The sequence below is a fragment of the Panthera tigris genome, chromosome A2 (assembly GCF_018350195.1).
Source record: "Panthera tigris isolate Pti1 chromosome A2, P.tigris_Pti1_mat1.1, whole genome shotgun sequence".
In the NCBI taxonomy this organism is placed as follows: domain Eukaryota; kingdom Metazoa; phylum Chordata; class Mammalia; order Carnivora; family Felidae; genus Panthera; species Panthera tigris.
The window spans coordinates 151,239,210-151,258,039 of NC_056661.1; the positions used below are offsets into that span (position 1 = coordinate 151,239,210).

Sequence of the window (18,830 nt, forward strand, 5' to 3'; positions counted from 1 at the left end):
TCTTTTGTTTGGGGTGAAGCCCAGGCAAACATACTTTTCAAAAGCTCCCCAGGCAACTCCAGGGCGTAGCCAGAGCTGAGAACCTCTGAAGTCAAAGGGAAAAGTGAGGAGACATACATACTGCACTAAAGCACAATACCAATGGGATGAGGAGCATGAGCTGTGGAATCTGACCTGCTGGATGTTAGTTCTGGGTCTTCCGGTTACGAGATCTAGGACCTTGGCCAAGGAAGTCAAGCTCTTGAAATGACAGTCTCTTAATTTTTAAAATGAAGATGATAATACCTACCTCATGGGACAGTTGTGAAGTTTAAAGGAAAAAAGGTATGTGAAGCAGTTAGCTTGGTGTCAGCCCATGATAAGCACCTCCATCAATGTGGCCTCATTCACAGCTGTATATCCCCAGCACTGAGCCCAAATGCCTGGCACCGAGTATGCACTCGAATCATTGTCGACATGAATCAGTATTGTAATTCCCAGCACTTACTGAGTCTTTCCTGATATTGGAAAGGATCCCCTGGAAGTGAATGCTTGCCTCCTAGCTTCTTTGTTGCTTTAGTTCATTTATCGCCCAGAGCAAGGTAGGGAGCCAAGTGCTTTCAGGAACACGCTACAGGCCTTGGTTCCTGGCACGAGTCAGTAACTAAACTCTAAGAGAGAAGTCTAATGGATCAGGCTAAGATTGTTTCCCAAACTTGCCTCATCACAGAAATCACAGTTCTCCAGGTGATTCTGCTGATCAAGCATGTTTGGGAAACAGAGTTAGCAAAACACATCAAAAGACTTGATGTCTGAAAACAGAGCAGGCAAGGAACTCAACTCTAATAGGGAACAGACATACACAATGGCCTTTTTAACACAGATGTAGCAAATACAAATGCTTCTGGGCCTCATGGAGCCAAATGCATGTGAGGTCCTCTTCATCTCACAGAACAAAAAGGGAGCCAAGATGAAGCACAGTGATTGACTTACAGTACCTGGATGCTTCTATGTGAGCTCTGAGTTAAGCTTACAGCCCTATGGATAGTCAAATAGCAAAAGATAAGCAGTATGGAATTTCACAGCACACCTTGAAATTCTTGAGGCTTCCTTCTGTTCATGTGTATATATGTATCTCAGTCCCAACATAGAACTTCTTTTAGAAAGTATCATAACAGATGGATGTGAAAGCAGATTTGGGTTGTGTTTCAGCCATGACAAGATAAGTCACCTCGTCTTGCTAATCTAAGACATTGCTCATCCTGCCTGGGTCAGTCTTGTTGTGAGAGTTAAAATAGCAGGCTTTTCAAGAACATAAAAATTATGCCAAGAAGTTATATTTTCGAATTGTTGGTGCTGTTATTCAAGAAACCAGCGGTGCATGTACTGCATTCAAAAACAAAGCATCCCCGGCATCAAGGGCAGCTAACTCAGTGATACAAAGGCTTCATTTAGCAAGTTCAATACCATCCAAACGGTGAAATGCTGTACCCTCATGTGGATTTTTGCATTCTTCAGATTGTAACTGCATCTACCACTCTATGTTATGTGCCCACTCTTTTGTTCAAGTCCTAAGAATAAAGGTTTTTTTTTTTTTTTAATAACCAGGTATTGAGGCAGTATTATTTTGCTACAGAAATAATCCTACCAACAAAGTCTCTATCATAGTTAGGACTCCTTCTTGGGCTGTTGAAAAATGCCTGTGGGTAAATCACTCAACTGTGAATAAAACTTAACTACCCGTTATTACTCTTCAGGGATTTTCCCAGGTTATGAGATCACAAAGGACTGGTTATAACAAGAGATCTAAACAGAAGACATCTCACACTTCATCATCCCAAATGAAGCCTTCTCTCATTGTACACCAGACAAAACTCTGATGGATTACAGGAGAGGCATGGACTCGGGTCTTTTAGAGAGCGCTCTTACTCTGCCCTGTTCTAGCTGTAACACTGGGACAGGAGTTGTCCTGAGGACAGGCAAGCAGAGAAATAAAGAAAACTAATTCCAAAAGATAAGGACAGGGTCTCAGCCATTTCTCAGACATGTTTGGTTAAATTACAGCAAGTGTTGGCTAACCTTTAGAACTGACCAAAGGAAATGGCCCGAGAAATTCTGATAGATACAGTTGGTCATAGCTGTTACATATCCTGGGTCTCAGTCTCCAGCATTTCAGCATTATCCAATAAGGAACAGGGACATGAAGAAACATGAAGAAAGCCCATACAGGCTAGGAAGGAGTTGACTGCAGCATTTTTTGTAAGTAGGCCATTAGAAACAGTACAAATATCCATCAGTGGGGAGTTGGTTAAATAAACTGTAATATATTCACGGTATGAAATACATACAGCAGTTTAAAAAGAAGTTCAATCTAGATGTATTAATATAGACTTTTGCTCAAGATCATTCTTAAGGAGGAAAGGCCAGTTTTAAAGTATTATATACGAATAATGCCATTTATTAAAAACACATACCTCTGGTCTCCTATAACTTGACCCCAGCAAAAATTCATGTAACCCAGGTCTTTCTCCATCAGCTCCAAGTGCTTGCACTAGTAGTTCAACATCTTTAATTTGTTTATCTGATCAAAATATTATCCTCTAACACTTCCTGTCGAGAGGAAAAGCCCTGACATCTGTAACATGAACTGTAACGTTGACTTCATTAAATGCATGAACAGATTTGTGCTTGGTTCTTAAAATCTGGTTTTCTTTTAATTCTTTACTGTCATCTAAAATCTATCATCTTTGGGGCGCCTGGGTGGCTCAGTCGGTTGGGCGGCCAACTTCGGCTCAGGTCATGATCTCGCGGTCCATGAGTTCGAGCCCCGCGTCGGGCTCTGTGCTGACAGCTCGGAGCCTGGAGCCTGTTTCAGATTTTGTGTCTCCCTCTCTCTGACCCTCCCCCGTTCATGCTCTGTCTCTCTCTGTCTCAAAAATAAACGTTAAAAAAAAAATTAAAAAAATAAAATAAAATAAAATCTATCATCTTTTATTTTCTAGGTCCCTCCAAATAATTTGGTGATGAAACCCAGCAAACCATCCAGACCAGCCCTCACTCCCCTTACCATCAAGGCTCCACACAGCTGGTCACAGAGTGACGATCTACTCAGAAGCAGCCATCTTTTAACAGATCAGGAAAATACATGGTTTAAATCCACCTCTTTGCAGCCTGCTTTTCCTGACCTTTATACACTCAAAGTTGGTTTCTTCCTCTCTAGAGTCATTTGTTTAGACATAAACATCACAAATAAAGCTGGCTTTATTTGGGGATCCACCTTAACTGTTCTTCTCAGTATGTTCTATAAACCTGTACTGTCCTTCCTCATCCCTCGTCCCAGTGAGGTCCCTCACGTCCTCCAAAACCAAGCACAAACAACATTTTCTGTTTAACCTACAATGATCCCCAGAACCCAAATTGCTCAAGTCTGCTTCATGTTTCCGCCTCGTTCCTACACCTCAGGTCACACTTCCACTCCCTGTGGCCTCTCACAGACCATGGCTACTTCCACCAACCTGTGGGATCTCTTCTTGCCACCACTCTGTGCGGATCCCTCCTAAAAGATACGCACCGATGACAAAGGCAAACCTTCCCGTTATGTGAGACCACTCTTTTCATTAAGGATTTACGTGTGGCTGAATTCCTCTTCCAGAATCCACAAATTCTCTGCCTAATGATTTAGTTCACTCTTCTATGTCCACTCTTTGTGGACATCAGGTGAATATCTGAATCATCTCTGGGCCTCCCACTGCACATAGTGGCATCCGTGAATGTACTTAAATATCTACTTCGTTCAGTTCAGAGTATCTTCTTGTTTTTAAGCAGTATCTTCCAATATAGAAATATACAGAAAAAAATATACATGAATTCTATAAGTAGGAAAAACATTTTGTCTGCTGTCCTCCATCTAATTTCCAAATTCTTTTTTAAATTGTTTCTCAAAGTCCCCAGTGAACTCTTTAAACTGCCTGCTTCCACACCATCGCTAACAGCTTGCCACCCGCACCCCTCAAACTATAGTTTCATGGTCATCGATGATCTAGTCCAAAACACAAAGACTTCTTAATCCATGATTTTTTAACGTCTTCAGAATTTCACATTGATGACTGCCCTCTTTTTCTTTCTGTTTTTAATAATGAAACTCTGTGTTCTCTCCCTGTTTTGTAGGATTCTCTTCCTCCTTTCACTTTCTTGTTGTAGATGCTCACCCGGTCTGCTTCAGTTCTCCAGTTCAGTAAATGAATAGCTCTTGACTCTCTCCCATGGGATAAGAATCATGCTAGTGAACACACAATCCCACTACAGTATATAATACAACAGTTACAGTGGCATTTCAAGGGCCACTCGAGAGCACAGACAACAGGGTACCAGACAACAGGCTGTGGCCCCTAGGCTGCCTCTCTCCCCATGAGAATCCTTTTCCCATTTCCTCTCATTGTAATACGGACGGGTCAGGGAACAATAACTTCTGTCCTGACCCCCGCGTGACTGTTCAAGGTTCACCTCTGTTGATGTAGAACTTTATTTGATATCCTATACTCAACAAGGAAAATAACAAGAGTTAACATTTATTGAGACTTACAGTGAGCTAGGTGCTGTTCTACATGCTTTATTTTTTTTTTACTTTTTAGCTCATTAGACCTCATGAAAACCCTATGAATTAGGTACTAGTATTATTTACATTTTGAAGATGAAAAGTTGAGGAGTTTTAATTCTTTGAGATTGTGTAAGTTATTAAATAGCAGAGCAAGCATATGAATCTAGGCGATCTGACTCATAAGCTAGAGCTCTTAAGCACTACTGTATTGCCCCCCAAGCTCATCATACACCAGATTTCAAAGAGAATTTAGTTAATTGATTACTTCTTTTTTGAGGTCCATAGGACGAGGGATACCAAAATTTTTAAAGATAGGTGACTTAGCAAGGATTGTTATAGTAAGACAGTGAGGCAGCAAATGAGCTTGGTTTCCAGTCTCAGAATTCCTGGGTTTAAATATTACCTCAAACTAGTTAATAACTTTATGGCCCTGGATAATTTATTTGCCTCCAATTCCTCACTTCTCAGCTACAACATGGGATTAGGATACCTGCCTCATAGGGTTCTATGATGGTGAAACGAGATACTGAAAGTAAAGTACTTGAAATAGTTCGTAATACATATAAAAGCATTCATAAGTGTTAGCTATCCTTGTTCTCATTATTACACTGTTCTGAATCATAAAAGGACAATAAAAACATGTGTGATGAAAACAGACTGTGAACTGTATCTACCATCCTCCATTAAAAGTAACCAAGATTCCTTAGAGAAATGGCTGCTTGCAGGTATGAACAGGAAATGCTTAAGATGATCCTGGAACATGGTGTGATTCGTGAAACAAAGGAAGGTATCAAAAACATCATGGCTTATGAAAAATGGAGATAAAAGCCATCTGGAAGGGGTTCTAACTGGTAAAAGATAAAACAATATGAATATAAAAAAAATGATGCCAATGGACTGAAACATTATATGCTTGAGATATATATATATATATATATATATATATATATATATATATATATCTCACATGAGGTAAGTTAATAATTCATAAAGATACTTTCCACAAACCACCACCACCACCACCATCGTTAGCCAACTAATAAAGTTGCTAAGGTACCAAGCAATTATTCTGAAAATTTACAAATAAAGGTAAATACTCAAGCATTTGTCATGTATTAGCTTTATTTTTTAGTTCCCTTATTACCAGCAGAAAAATAAAGAAGAGTACAAATTAGAAAAACCACCTCTTGGTAACCTCTAATAAAATAATAATAAGTTAGGTAATCATCCTTAACGGATCAAACAGATGAAAGGCTCATGGACAACTTTTTAATAGATGGCTTAAAAGGATAGCTCCAGAACTCATTGATGAGTCTTAGAGCTAAGAGTGAACAATCTCATATTCTGTTCCTTTGAAAGCAACACTACAGAAATACACCACCCCGATGTAGTGCAAACTAGTCTCACAGCCTCACGAGTATAATTTTGGATACAGCACCCTTGCTGGTGCCATTCTCCTGCCTGTTCTTTCCCCTCTTCTCCATCGATATAAATCCCACCCATCTTTAAAGAGGTAGAATAAAACCCACCTCCTTCATGAGGCTCTCGCCCTGATCTTTCCTTAAGAGAACTACATAGTTCTTCAGAGCAAGGATCACCACATATTACATCACAATGCCTAGTAGCTTTCCCGAAACCATCAAGGTTTTCAGTGAAAACATATTGGTTGAACTGAAAATTTAATATAAAGTTCTTGGAGACACTACTGAATTTCAGGGGTTGGGGAACCAAAGGGTAGTAAAGAAGTAAAAAGGTTAGATTTTTTAAGTTAACACTAAATTGAACATCGGTACACTTGAATTTCAAACACAGTACTATACTTGCTATCACCTTGGGCACCTCCTTTAACAGCTCTTAGCATTTGGCTCTAAAATGTAAAATGAGAAAGCTAAGGCTCCCATTTTTTAATGTACAGATCTTGCACTTGCCTCTGGAAAAGATTTCCCAAGGGCTTTCACGGATTGTAACATGGAAAGATTATTACTAAGTGTTACTCATCAACAGAAGCTGAACTTAAATAAAAACACACAAAGCAAAAGTGTCCATGATCCACCAGTTTTTAAAATAAAACTGAGTCAATGAGAATAAAATGCATGATGATTCTGAAGACCATATAAAGTAGGACTGCCACAGGTTATAAAGATATTACACTCAGTAGGACATCCTAAAGCAGCTGCATCCCCAGGGGAGGTACCACCTTTCCCCCATCACATTAAAAGTCTGCCATCCCATACCTTGGAGCTAATGGTCTAAGATGTCTAGTACAAAGGTAGAAATTTTGCTGTCAAAGATTACGACCTTGTTGAGAAACCACTAAGGTTTCCCAGAATATTGCAGAGACGCTCTAGGACAGAATGTACAACAAGAATTGAATACAGAATGAGATTAGGTATTAAGAGGATAAATTCTACTTTGCCTTAAGAAAAGAGTGTTGCTCTCTGAGCAGGCCTTGTGTATTTAGGAAGGTCATGACCCACAGTCTGCCGGTCAGGTTGGAAGTGGTGGTAATCTCAACCAAACACGGAAGCCTGCACAGTTTGCCCTCACATTCACTCCCTGGGGATGCCCAGGCTGGAAGAGAAGAGAGTTGTGTAAGAAATTAGCTGCACCCACCACTTGTATTTAATGAATTCAGGAGAACACCCAAAGAGAATATCATTAGCACATGAATGGGAAGGAAACATTCCTGCTGTGGAACTTTGATTTCTTTGGGAAAGGGAGGCTGGTTCCATGAGAGAGCCCAACTGCAGTAAAGTGATGGGCTAATGGAATGTACCGGGGAAGCTGAGCATGGGGCTGTGGGGATGAGTGAGCAGAGATTTTAGGAACCCCCAAAAAAAGTCAGGGCAAGAAAAGCAAGAAGCAGCAGTTCCTTTTTCTCTGCACAGGCCCAGCAGCACCAGGGTCCCAGAAGTTACCTGAGGTTTCTTCACCTTAATGATCCAGGTGGGCGGGACAATGACAGCAGCATGAGCCCCCAGGGAGCAGGGTTCTTCAATGTGATGCAGCATGAAGCAGGTCACCTTATTGTGAAACTGAGGAGAAAAATAGGCCAGTAAACAAATCCAGGAATCGTACATGGGCACAAGGATAAGTACATGTGCACGTGCACACTCGCCCACAGGCACAGACACTGAGGACACACGCTCCTTATCACTACCCGGAACAGCCCCGGAAGTGAGCAAATTTTGAATTCGGTCCACTTTACAAACAGATAAAGAAATCAATCTTGTAGGTCAAGGCCAGCTAAAACTTTATAAGCTTTTAATAGGATATTTACATAACGAGGTCTCGAATGCTTCTATTAATCCTAACCCTGCATATAATTTTGTTGCACTTGACTTGTACTGGTCACAGACTAGACGGGAAACAATGTTGAGGAGGAAATGAAGGCAAGCAGAAAAGCAGTTCCTCTCTTTTTGCTAATCATAGATGTAAATCCACCCCGGGTAGTCCCTCCAGTTTAGGACACCCAGGAAAGAAGCAAGAGGTCTCTTCTAGAGAGTTCTTAACTCAAGGGGAAACAAAGAGATTGCCTCCGCTGGGTTTGTTTGGGGCTGCTGAAAAATACAACGAACCTATTACACTTGGCAAATCTAAAATGCTGCCTGTTTTTGATAGGAAGGAAGTAAATGTAGACTGATGATCGTAGCAATACTTCAGGATTAGTGGTTAAACTCTGTACCAATAGACTAAGTGACCATAGGCCAATCACATTTTCAATCCTCTTTTGTGTGTAAAGTGATAGTGATGTGTGGTAATAATATTTTTTCCTAATAAACAAAATCCACATGCTACAATAATTATGGGCCTTAAAGTTTTAATCAGGGATTTTTTAAAAACCTTAACATCAGTTTCTACCACATTATACTTAATGGAACCGTAATTTGTCATCATAACTGGAACAATTTTAAGAATGGAAGGGAGCACTAATAATAATTACGTTGCAACAAAAGACATAAATTAGGTCGGCCTCTGAAAAACTGGCCAATATGGCCACCCCAATCCTGTCATAGAGAGAATCTGCCTTCATTTCTGCCTATCGTCAAGGTCTGATGTGGTCCAGTAGAAAATTACTAATTAAGTATAAATACAAAATAAATTATTAATTTCCCCTACCATCAGTTATTTGTGACCTCCAAACTATGACGCACTAGAGAAATATTATTTGAATACCTTCTTTAAAAACTGATTTTCTTTCAGCAATTCAGATAAACCCATAAATGCCCATTTTCATTGCATTTCTAAAATGGCCAGGATCTCCGAGACAGCCTGTTTCTACTCCTAATTTGTACTTGTGTCGTCTCCAATCTAGACAGAGAGCTACGTCCAAAAGTGCATAACTTTTACAAGGTGGAGTCAGAGCCTAAACCCAAAAGCCCAGCTCTCAAATCCAGTTTGTTTGTTTGTTTGTTTGTTTGTTTTTTCCTGCTGCCGGAAGTGCCTACAGAGGGCACTTATTTGACATCAGATATTCTAGAAGGAATTACCTGTAGGGCTGAAATATATCACCAATGTAATTTGTCTTAAATTTTTATATTTCTAGTTCTTGCAAAATCACCTACAATGGGATTCAACTGGATTATGAATTAATGTAAAGACAACACGTGCTCCGGGTGAAGTGGGATTGAGTTCCCAAATTAATGGACTCTGGATAAACCATCTCACCACAGCCTGGAAGCTCCAGCATCGGAACAGATGCAGCCTATAGGAGCCCACGCTGCCAATACTCTCCCACAGGTGGCGTCTCAACAGATCAGGGAAATCAGCAGCACATATACTGTTAGGGACACCTGAAACCTGAATCAGCTTCTTTGTCTCTAGGTGGAGATAGTACCTTGATGGAATAGGATAGTTTCATTCAAGACCTAGGATGACCTTATATTTGTGAGCAGATTCTTGAACAAAGATTATTTGTGTAAAAATTAACTGAAAGGAGATGGAAATGCCTAGAACATGTGGCAGGATAGGGACACAGCAAGCACTGAGCTTTCCAGACTAGTGCAACCCTATCTACTGACAATAGGTTCTCCTGATATGTGGGGGCCTAGGGAAATTATGCTACAGAGACTGGGTCAAACTTTATAAAATTCCCAAAGTTCAAAAGCAGCTGACCTACAAACATGTCACTTTTATGTGTGTCACCTAAATTCATCTGCTCTGGCCCTGTGGGCTAGGTTGGCTCATTAAATCTCATGTGTGTAGGGGGCCAAAGTCTTCCTGCAAACCTTTAGCTGAAATACTGCAGCCCTGTCTTTTCAGGTTGTCTGTGCAATGAACAGACTCTGTCCCAATTACACTGTCATTCAACAAAGTAGGTGAACTGAGAGATTAGAGCAGGGGTCTGGAAACTTTTTCTATAAAAGGCCCGGATAGTAAATAGTTGAGCTTTATGGGGCCATACTGTCTCTGTGGCAACTATCAACTTTGCTATTGTAGCATGAAAGTAGCCATGGACAATACATCAATGGATGGGCATGGCTGTGTTCCAGTAAAATGTTATTTATAAGAACAGGCAACAGTCAGATTTAGCCTATGGGCCACAGCTGGCCAATCCACAAGTTAGCATTGTCTGGTTAAAAAAAGAACAGGTATGTAGGCAAATAAGAAAATGAACCCTCTGGTTGAAAAGGGGTATTTAAAAAAAATGTCAAAAGGATAGACAAAAGAGGAAAATAGGGAAAACATCACTGGATCCTAACGAACATATATATGTTCAAATGTAAGGAACAGCTATACAAAGAGCTATAACAATATCCAAGCCTAAAGAAGGGTACAAGACCACTCCTTACCCCAGTACAGCCCCATAAAAAAGGCACCCACATCAAAAACAGAAGAACCAAGATGGCTTGATTCCGGTGTTAGAAGGATTATCCAATGGTGCAACTTCCAACCATAGAGGAGTTGTCAACAATCTAGTGCAATGGAAGAAATACATGCTAGGGGGTGAGAAGTCCTCGAGTCTAGACCCAGGGTAGGAACAGGGAAGGATTTCCCAGGCTCTGATCCTAGGCTTCAGTGTGTATAAATTAAAGGGTTACTTGAATCTCTAGTTTCTCCCATTTCATAGAGGCATTAGTCCTATGGTTTAATCTAATCCTTCAAGGATCCTATGTGAGAGAAATAATACATAAATTAGGATGACCTTCCGTTTACAGACAGCAACTCAAGTAATGACATAGGTTCATTTTGATAAAACAAGAGCCCACTTTGTTTCATTTCATTCCCAAACTTACCGCCTGTTTGCACCAGGAACAGCTGATAGCCACAATCTCTTTACTGTGGAAGGAGAACTTTTGCTGGAAGCCCTGGGAGGTTAGGACAAGAGACAGAGAATTTAAAACCACTTCAATCACGGCACGCATTTGCCCTCCTGAAGTCCAATGAAGTGAGGAAGGCCAGATGTGTCCCCACCACTCAAGGTGACTGGGACTGCCAATGCCACATTCAGCACTTACGTCCCACCCTCTGCCATGTAAGAGTTTCCACCCCTGAATCATCTGGAGTGTGAGAGGAGGCACCAATATTTGCTGTGCCACTAAGTACTCAAGCCAGCCACAAAGAGAGTTGTTTCTTTTCCCCCAAATAAATGTGGTTTGGATAGGGTTTTATTACAAGCAAAAGAAAAGCCACTACTGGGCCACATAGTTCTTTTCAATGATGGGCATCCATCTCAGAGCTGCTGTGCAACCTTAACATCTGAGAATGCACAGAGAGAGAAATTAAGTATCAGAGTTAGGACCTAGAAGCAGGGGTGTGGAAGAGTCCGAGGGTGTAGGAGGACTTTCAAACACTTTCACCATCCCCCTTGGGGCTCCAAACAAGCAGCTTTCAATGTTTATTCTTCACCAGCAAGCAGGAAAGAGATTAATGGAATGGCAAACACAATCCTTTTAAATGAACAAACAATTACTTTTCAATCAAGAATGGAAGAGGCGCTTTTCGGCTGTTGCTATCCTTAAAGAATTATCAGAGAGAAGTAAGTACTCAGTAATGCTCAAAGAATTTCGTTTAGCCTTCCCAAAGCTCTTCCATTTCTATCTTCCTTGACATCTATACTCGAATAATGCAATGCAAAGCAATGACAAAAAAAAAATTGTAAAGGGATTTTGTAAAGTGATCAAAAGAAAACACAAAGATGTGATAGGCAGGGAAGCTATTAAGACATTGGCTGAAAAGGTTTGCTTTAATATGTACAGATAATCTTAAGAAAAAAAATCAATTTACACATTATTAAAAGAATTCTCAATGGCATTTTGTGCAGTCCCCAGAATTCCTACCAATCTGTAGCATTTTAAATACCATGGAGCGTTTTCTCCATTTTGAGCCTCTCCCTCTTCTCGGGCTCCTAAAACACAGTCACGTTCTCCACCTGCTTCTCTGGTCCCCTGCACACGATATAAGACCAGGACCGCTTTCAGTCCTCTGTACTCTGTGATTCCTCCTTTAATCCCTTTCTTTTGCCCCAAACTCAAATCTCAATTCCAGAAACATGACTTAACATCAGACTCTCCTGGATTTTGAAAAATCTCTCCTTCAATATCCCTTTCTCATCAATTTAAGTGATAACAATCATTCCAAGTGCAGAGAAGTGAACACAGCAGGAGGGGTGACCACTCTCCTTACACAGCTGCTTGCCAGCCTGGCCCTTGGCTGGCATCTAGAAACTTGGACTTCCAGAGGGGTTCCCCATTCCCCCAACAGTTAAGAGTGGCTCGCTGCACCTAAAATGTTGGTACAAATGATGTGGTTTATTCTAAACACCTGCTTTCCTTTTGAGACTCTGGGATGTGGATATGTGCCACGCAGAAGGTGCTTATGTAACCAGCCCCCAGTAAAAACTCTGTGCACTGTGCCTCTAATGAGACTGGAGGACAACATTTCACAAGTGTGGTCACAACTCACATGGGAGGAATTAAGCACACCCTGTGTGACTCTGTTAGGAGAGGACTTTCAGAAGCCTGCACCCAGTTTCCTCCAGGTTTTGCCCCATGTGCCTTTTCTTTTGCTGATTTTGCTTTGGATCCTTTCATTGTGATAAATCAGAGCTGTAATACATACTGAGTCCTAGGAGTAATCCTAATGAATCTTCGACACAGGTGGTCTTACAGACCATAACACACTCACCTCTCCCCAAATAATGCCTCTTTCTGCCAATGATACTATCATTTTCCCCCAGGAAATGACACACTGTTTGTAAAACACACGTGGACTGAATTATGAGGACAGGTGTGGTGTTCAGTGCTGTGTGGCCACCAACAACCCACACAGCCCCCAACACGGAGACTTAGAACGGCCAGACAGAAACAGCTTACAGAGAGGACAGCAAGTCCGGGGGCCAAAGGGTTAGGTATGCAGGTCTTTTCAACTCAGTGGGATAGAATTCCATTCAATAGGAGTCAATGTGGTATACGATGGCACCAAATCTGAAGGAATGAATTCACATGGGAGGTGTCTGCCAAGTTCCTCCTCATCTCTCAAGGCACTCTTGATGGACTGGGCCAAAGAGAGATGAATAAAACTTCTCTTTAGAGCCAGTGAAACAACCTGTGACTGCGGGAGGAAGTAAAGCTAGCAGCCAAGAGCAAGGCTACTGATGCTGGTGCAGTGCCTGTGCAGGAGCTCCTGAGGCCAGTCTTGGCCATGAAGCTAGGCCCTTCTAGCCTGCACCCCGTGTCCAGCAGCCATCAGGCTCCACAGATTGGTCACTCCACATCTGGATGTCTGCTCCATTTTCTAATTTGTTTCTCCTGGGATGGTCTGTTTTCCCCTATATTCTTCACCCTATCCTGGGCATGGCCTCCAGGGAAAATACTGCTTCTTACATAGCAGTGGCTATCTCAAAATACTCAAATAGCGACTTCTTTCCTCAAAATTATAGGATCAACTATTCACACTGGCATCTAGAGCCACCCATAATCTTCCCAATTTTTCGACACCAATCTCCCATGCCTGTTATAAGTTCCTGTTTTTAGTAGGATGGATTTCGTTATATTTTCAACATGCTTTGTTCATTTCCATGTTTTTGCCCATTTTTTTCTCTGTTCTCTTCAAGCCACCATCTAGAATGCCTACCAATATTTCACATACAGCATCTGAACTTTACTTGCACTACAAAATTCCAAGTCTTCTAAGATCACCTGAATTCACTGTGATGGCTCCTCCTGGATTATAAGCCTTTCCACCTGGCCCTCACCTGGCATTGATGAAGTGCCCTAAGTTGCTGCTTATTTTATATGCACATGAATTATCTCTCCAATGGAATTATGAGCTCTTTGAGAGAAGCGCTTATAATATTTCTTGACAGATCTCTACAATCCAGCATAGTGCTTTGAAAATCATAGGCAGGGTATATTTTCTAATGGAAGAAGAAAGTCACTGCTACCACATCATGATCCAATTATGAATTTTGTGCTACCCAGACCTTAAAAACCTAACCCAAACCACCTGAAAATATGCCCCTTACATAATTTTCCTCAACTCCTATAGGCATGGGAAGCATACTGGGATTCTAATTTTCATTTCTTAAATCTGTGACATCGACATATTGCACGGCTGAAAACCGGCATGGTAGAATTGGAGACAGAAGAGCAGTAGCCCCAACTAGAAGTCGGACTGTTCTGTGCCAAATGTATAAGTGGACAGAGTCTTAAACACTATTACCCAGCCACTATTCTATCAATTCACACAACAGATGATGGTATACCAAATAGAAGCCTATGGAGAGTCGGCAAAGCTAAGAATAGTTCTTGGCTCTTCTAATTATTGGCCTGGTGATCTCAGGCAAATCACTTAACACTTCCAGTTTCTCCCTTCACCTGAAAATGAGAATAAAAATACAAACTTCTCCTATACCACAAAATAGTTTTATTTATCAAATAAGGCGACTTACCTGAAAGATCTTTATAACACAGTAAGTATAAATGAAAGAATATTTTTATTGCGAAGATCCATCAACAGGAACCTCTCCCACCACCTTGCTGATGAAGTCCCCCAGTGACTAAAAGGACTAGTAATACTCTATTTGATGGTACAGAGTATGCGTATTAGCCCAGCCCTCTACTGCATATTGGCCTTCTGGCTTCAGAGAGAAACAGACACAATCCACTGTAGTCCCAACAGCCAGGACGATACCAGAAACAAACAACTAGGGCTCTGGGCACTCTGCTCATATAGAATTGTAGTGGGTCCCTTGGAAACGAGGTCTGTTCTTTGTTTTGAATGCTAGTCTGACACAGTCACAGCAGCTTCGGCTTCAGGGTTATTGTCTAACATAGAGACATAAATAGAACCACATCAGAGCCTTCATGCACCAAGTTCCCACAGACCACCTGTGATGGGGAGGTTTTGGCCGGGATCTCAGCACAGCAAAAAGAGCCAGATTCCTAATTACCCATTTTAAAATGCTGGCCCAAATCTAATATTATGGTACTGACAGATGCCCCTACTGAATTTCAACTGACTAGGATTTTTAAGGACTATTTTGTTCATCACTATCACAAAGGAAAATGGGGATGGGAGGGCCAGATGCTTTAGATCTAACGGGCTTCAGAATTATAAATGCCATGAACCTCTTTTTGGTTGATTTTTTTAATGGAATTAAACCTTTGGAATACAATTTAAACAACATTTATTCTGAGCAGCTAAAACTTTGCTATCTATTTTTCTTCTGCAATCTAAGGGATATACCCAATGGCAGTCAGTTCCACAGCCTTGGCTTAAACCAGGGGAAAAAAAGGGCTTTATTTGAAATGAACTGAAATTATTTTACTGTTTATGTATTTAACCGAGGTTTGGGTAAGGGAAACTCCCGACCACCATCTGAGTCCCTGTTTGACTTCATTTTATCCAACAGAATTGTTGATACTTCCCTTGCCTCCAAACTTTTAAACAACAAAAACAAACCAAACCTCCCTGTATCGTTCCCATGTCCAAGATTCACAAAGTATTGCAAAAGGCAAACCCAAGGGAATGATAAGAGTAAGTCAATATTTATCTCAAAACAGAACTTGAAGCATTTTTGCTCAAGTACTTTCTAGAATTTTTGAAAAATAGATATACTTTTACACTTTCTAGATTTAACATCTAAAACGTTCGGAAGTTAGATGCAAGTTCATTATTTCTAGAAAAATAAAATAAAATAAAACTGTTGTAAAGTTGTAAGTTGTAAACTTAACCAACGAGATATGAATACCATGGCGATTTAATACAATAAAAAAGGGAACATTTCCGATCAGGGCAGTACCTCGCTGAAGATCTCAAACTGGTGGTGTGGGTTCAGTGCAACTGCTTTTAACCAGCTTAGGCTCACAAACAACTGTGACAGTTGAGCACCACCAGCTGAAGCTGATAAATAACTAAGACCTTTGAGTGACTCCAGAGTAGACCCACACCAACCTAACTGAAAACATCTTTTTAGCCACTAAAAAAAATGGTACTTCTTTGACCTTAGACTGACCCCAGCACGGACCCACAGCAACCTAATCTAACCGATCTAAAAACTTCTTTCTGACTAATAAAAAATGACACTTGTTTTAACCAACTATCTACAGACTCACAGAGTAATACTGCCCTCTCCAGAGTGCAACCTTTAATTTTTTTTTTTTAATATAATTTATTGTCAAGTTAGCTAACATATAGTGTATACAGTGTGCTCTTGGTTTCGGGGGTAGATTCCTGTGATTCATCACTTACATACAACAACCTTTAATTTTCAGTTAACAAAACCACCATAAACCAATCCCTTTCCTAGTGCACAGATGTTGTTGACATTTTCCCCCTCAAGGAACTATTCATTCCAGTCTTTCACTGATGTGTGCACCCTTGCCTGACAATGTGAATCAGCAGATGTTAGGCTACTTCTACAATGTGCCTTTTTCCTTGCTCTTCTCAGTGAGAATTTGGTAGCATTGATATGTGCGCCCTTATGGTTAGTGCAGCTTTATAATAGCCAAGACATGGAAGTAACCTAGGTGTCCATCGATGGATGAATGGATAGAGAACACGTGTGCACGTGCACTATGGAATATTACTCAGCCATAAAAAAGAATGAGAAGTTGCCATTGAGATAACATGGATAGACTACAGGGTATTATGCTAAGCAAGCTACGTCAAACAGAGAATTTCACTTACGTGAGGAATCTAAAAAACAAAACAAATGAAAAACAGAAACAGACCTGTAAACAGAGAAGTGGTGGTTGCAAAAGGACAGAGGTGTGGGTGGATGTGCAAAATAGGTCAAGGGGAGTGAAGGTACAGGCTTCTAGTTAGGAAATAAGTCAGTCACAGGAATAAAAGGTACAGCATAGGGAATATAGGCAATGGTTTGTAATAGTGTTGTATGGTGACAGATGGTAGCCACACTTGATGAGCACAGCAGATAGACTTGTCCAATCACTATGTTATACGTGAAACTAATACAACCCTGTGTCAACTGTACTCTAATAAGAAAACAAAAAATATAGAAAAAAGGGCAACGCTAATATTCTAGCTTATGCAACGATAGTTTATTTACTCATAGAAAATCTAATCTACCTGAACTTCCTAAATCTCCCATGCCGATTTTACTAGTCTTAAGCTAAAATTTTTATGAATATTCAATATTTTCATAATGTAAACCCATGTGGTCATCTAAATTGAATTATAATAAGTGAAGTCCTTATAAATGGAATTAAAGCAAGCGATGTCTTTATAACTTCTGACAGTGCTGCAGATTAAGAATCTACAGTGACTTTATTACAATTATCTTTGAAGAATCTTAAATTCTTGTCTATCGGGCTTATTATAACAGCATTATTTAAAGGTTCTGAACATTTATCAATGACCTTATTGTCCATAATATGCTCTCACTCCAGGGTAATCGCTGACTTACACACAGATTGACACTGTATTATTTTTCAATAAAACATTCTGTGTCCTTCCATTCTACTATTGCTAGAATTACAACACATGAATCAGAGTCAGTCTCATTACTCTCATAGTTTCAGCTTTTTCCATCAATTTAACTGAAGGCCCCTGCTATAAACTACAAATCAGGGGTGCCTGGGTGGTTCAGTCGACTAAGCGTTTGACTCTTGATTTCACCTCAGGTCATGATCTCTCAGTCATGAGATCAAACCCTGTGTTGGGCTCTGCGCTGAGTGCCAAGCTTGCTTGGGTTCTCTCTACCATCCCTCTCTGTCCCTCTGCTGCTCGTGCACATGTGCGCTCTCTTTCTCTCTCTCTCTCAAATTAAATAAATAAACATTAAAACAAATGAACTACAGATCATAAATTAAATATCCTGAGCAGGCGGGAAGCAAAATTTGGGGCAGTCTTCTTAGTAAAGTTAACAGTTACTATGAACTTGTCAGACTGTCCGAAGAGCTTAAGACTTGATTTCCAGAACTTAGTCATTTCAGAGACAGATGACTTTATGGAAGCAGACCTCAGAATATTGTAATTAAGGAATAATTAGAATAATTCTACAAGAATGGGAATTGATTTACATGGTAACTATTTTTAACTGTGATATTTATAGTTCATATTTTTATGACTATCCTGATTCTAGGACAAAAATACTTTATACAAGTACTTAGTGTTATACTCAGTATGTCCAAAACTGCATATAAAATGTTAACCATTGTTTTTATGTTAGTCCTAGAATACGAGGCAAGTTCCTTAAATGAAAGTACTTTCCTAATGATACAAGCAGCTAATCATGGTAATGATCATCCATGAAAATTAATTTCATCTGATTGTCCCATAATTGATACACTTACCAATAAAATTATAACACTGATAATATTCACCACACAGGTTGTTTTATTTGAAAACAACTTTTCCTAAAGATGGGACTGATGTTACTACAGTTACCAATACAAATCACTGCAGCTTTTCAGAGAAGCCATATAATCTACAATCCTGCTGACAGTAGACATTCCAGGAAATAAGTGGTTATACTTTTACCCTTAACTAAAAGAGGAAAATGGTCTTCTGCCGGCAGAACTAACTACACTTTGTTTTTGTGTAAACTTGGGCTATTTTGCTATAATGGCTCTCAGACAGTTGAGAAAGACACTTATAAAAGTTGCCAAAATTACTCAAATTGCGCCCTCCCCCACCGCGGTTTCATGAATGTATGTCAAGTACTATTACCATATGCTGTATGCTTAGAGAAAGAAAGGATTCTGCTGCCTAGAAAGAGTCTTGACTTCATTTTAAGGGTTTAACAGTCAATTGATGGATTTTCCAGCTATGCCTCATATATCAACTA

At 40.2% G+C, this 18,830-nt stretch overlaps 1 protein-coding gene across 2 annotated transcripts in view; it reads right to left on the reverse strand.

The window, feature by feature from the left end:
• DGKI (diacylglycerol kinase iota) overlaps positions 1-18,830 on the reverse strand; it is a 442,717-nt gene that overhangs the window by 217,204 nt on the left and 206,683 nt on the right. For both annotated transcript variants that reach the window (XM_042977425.1, XM_042977422.1), the window contains exons 7-8: positions 10,813-10,884; positions 7,495-7,611 (exon numbers count right to left, since the gene is read on the reverse strand). In XM_042977425.1, coding sequence (XP_042833359.1) covers positions 7,495-7,611; positions 10,813-10,884 — 189 coding nt within the window. The remainder of the gene's footprint in view (positions 1-7,494; positions 7,612-10,812; positions 10,885-18,830) is intronic.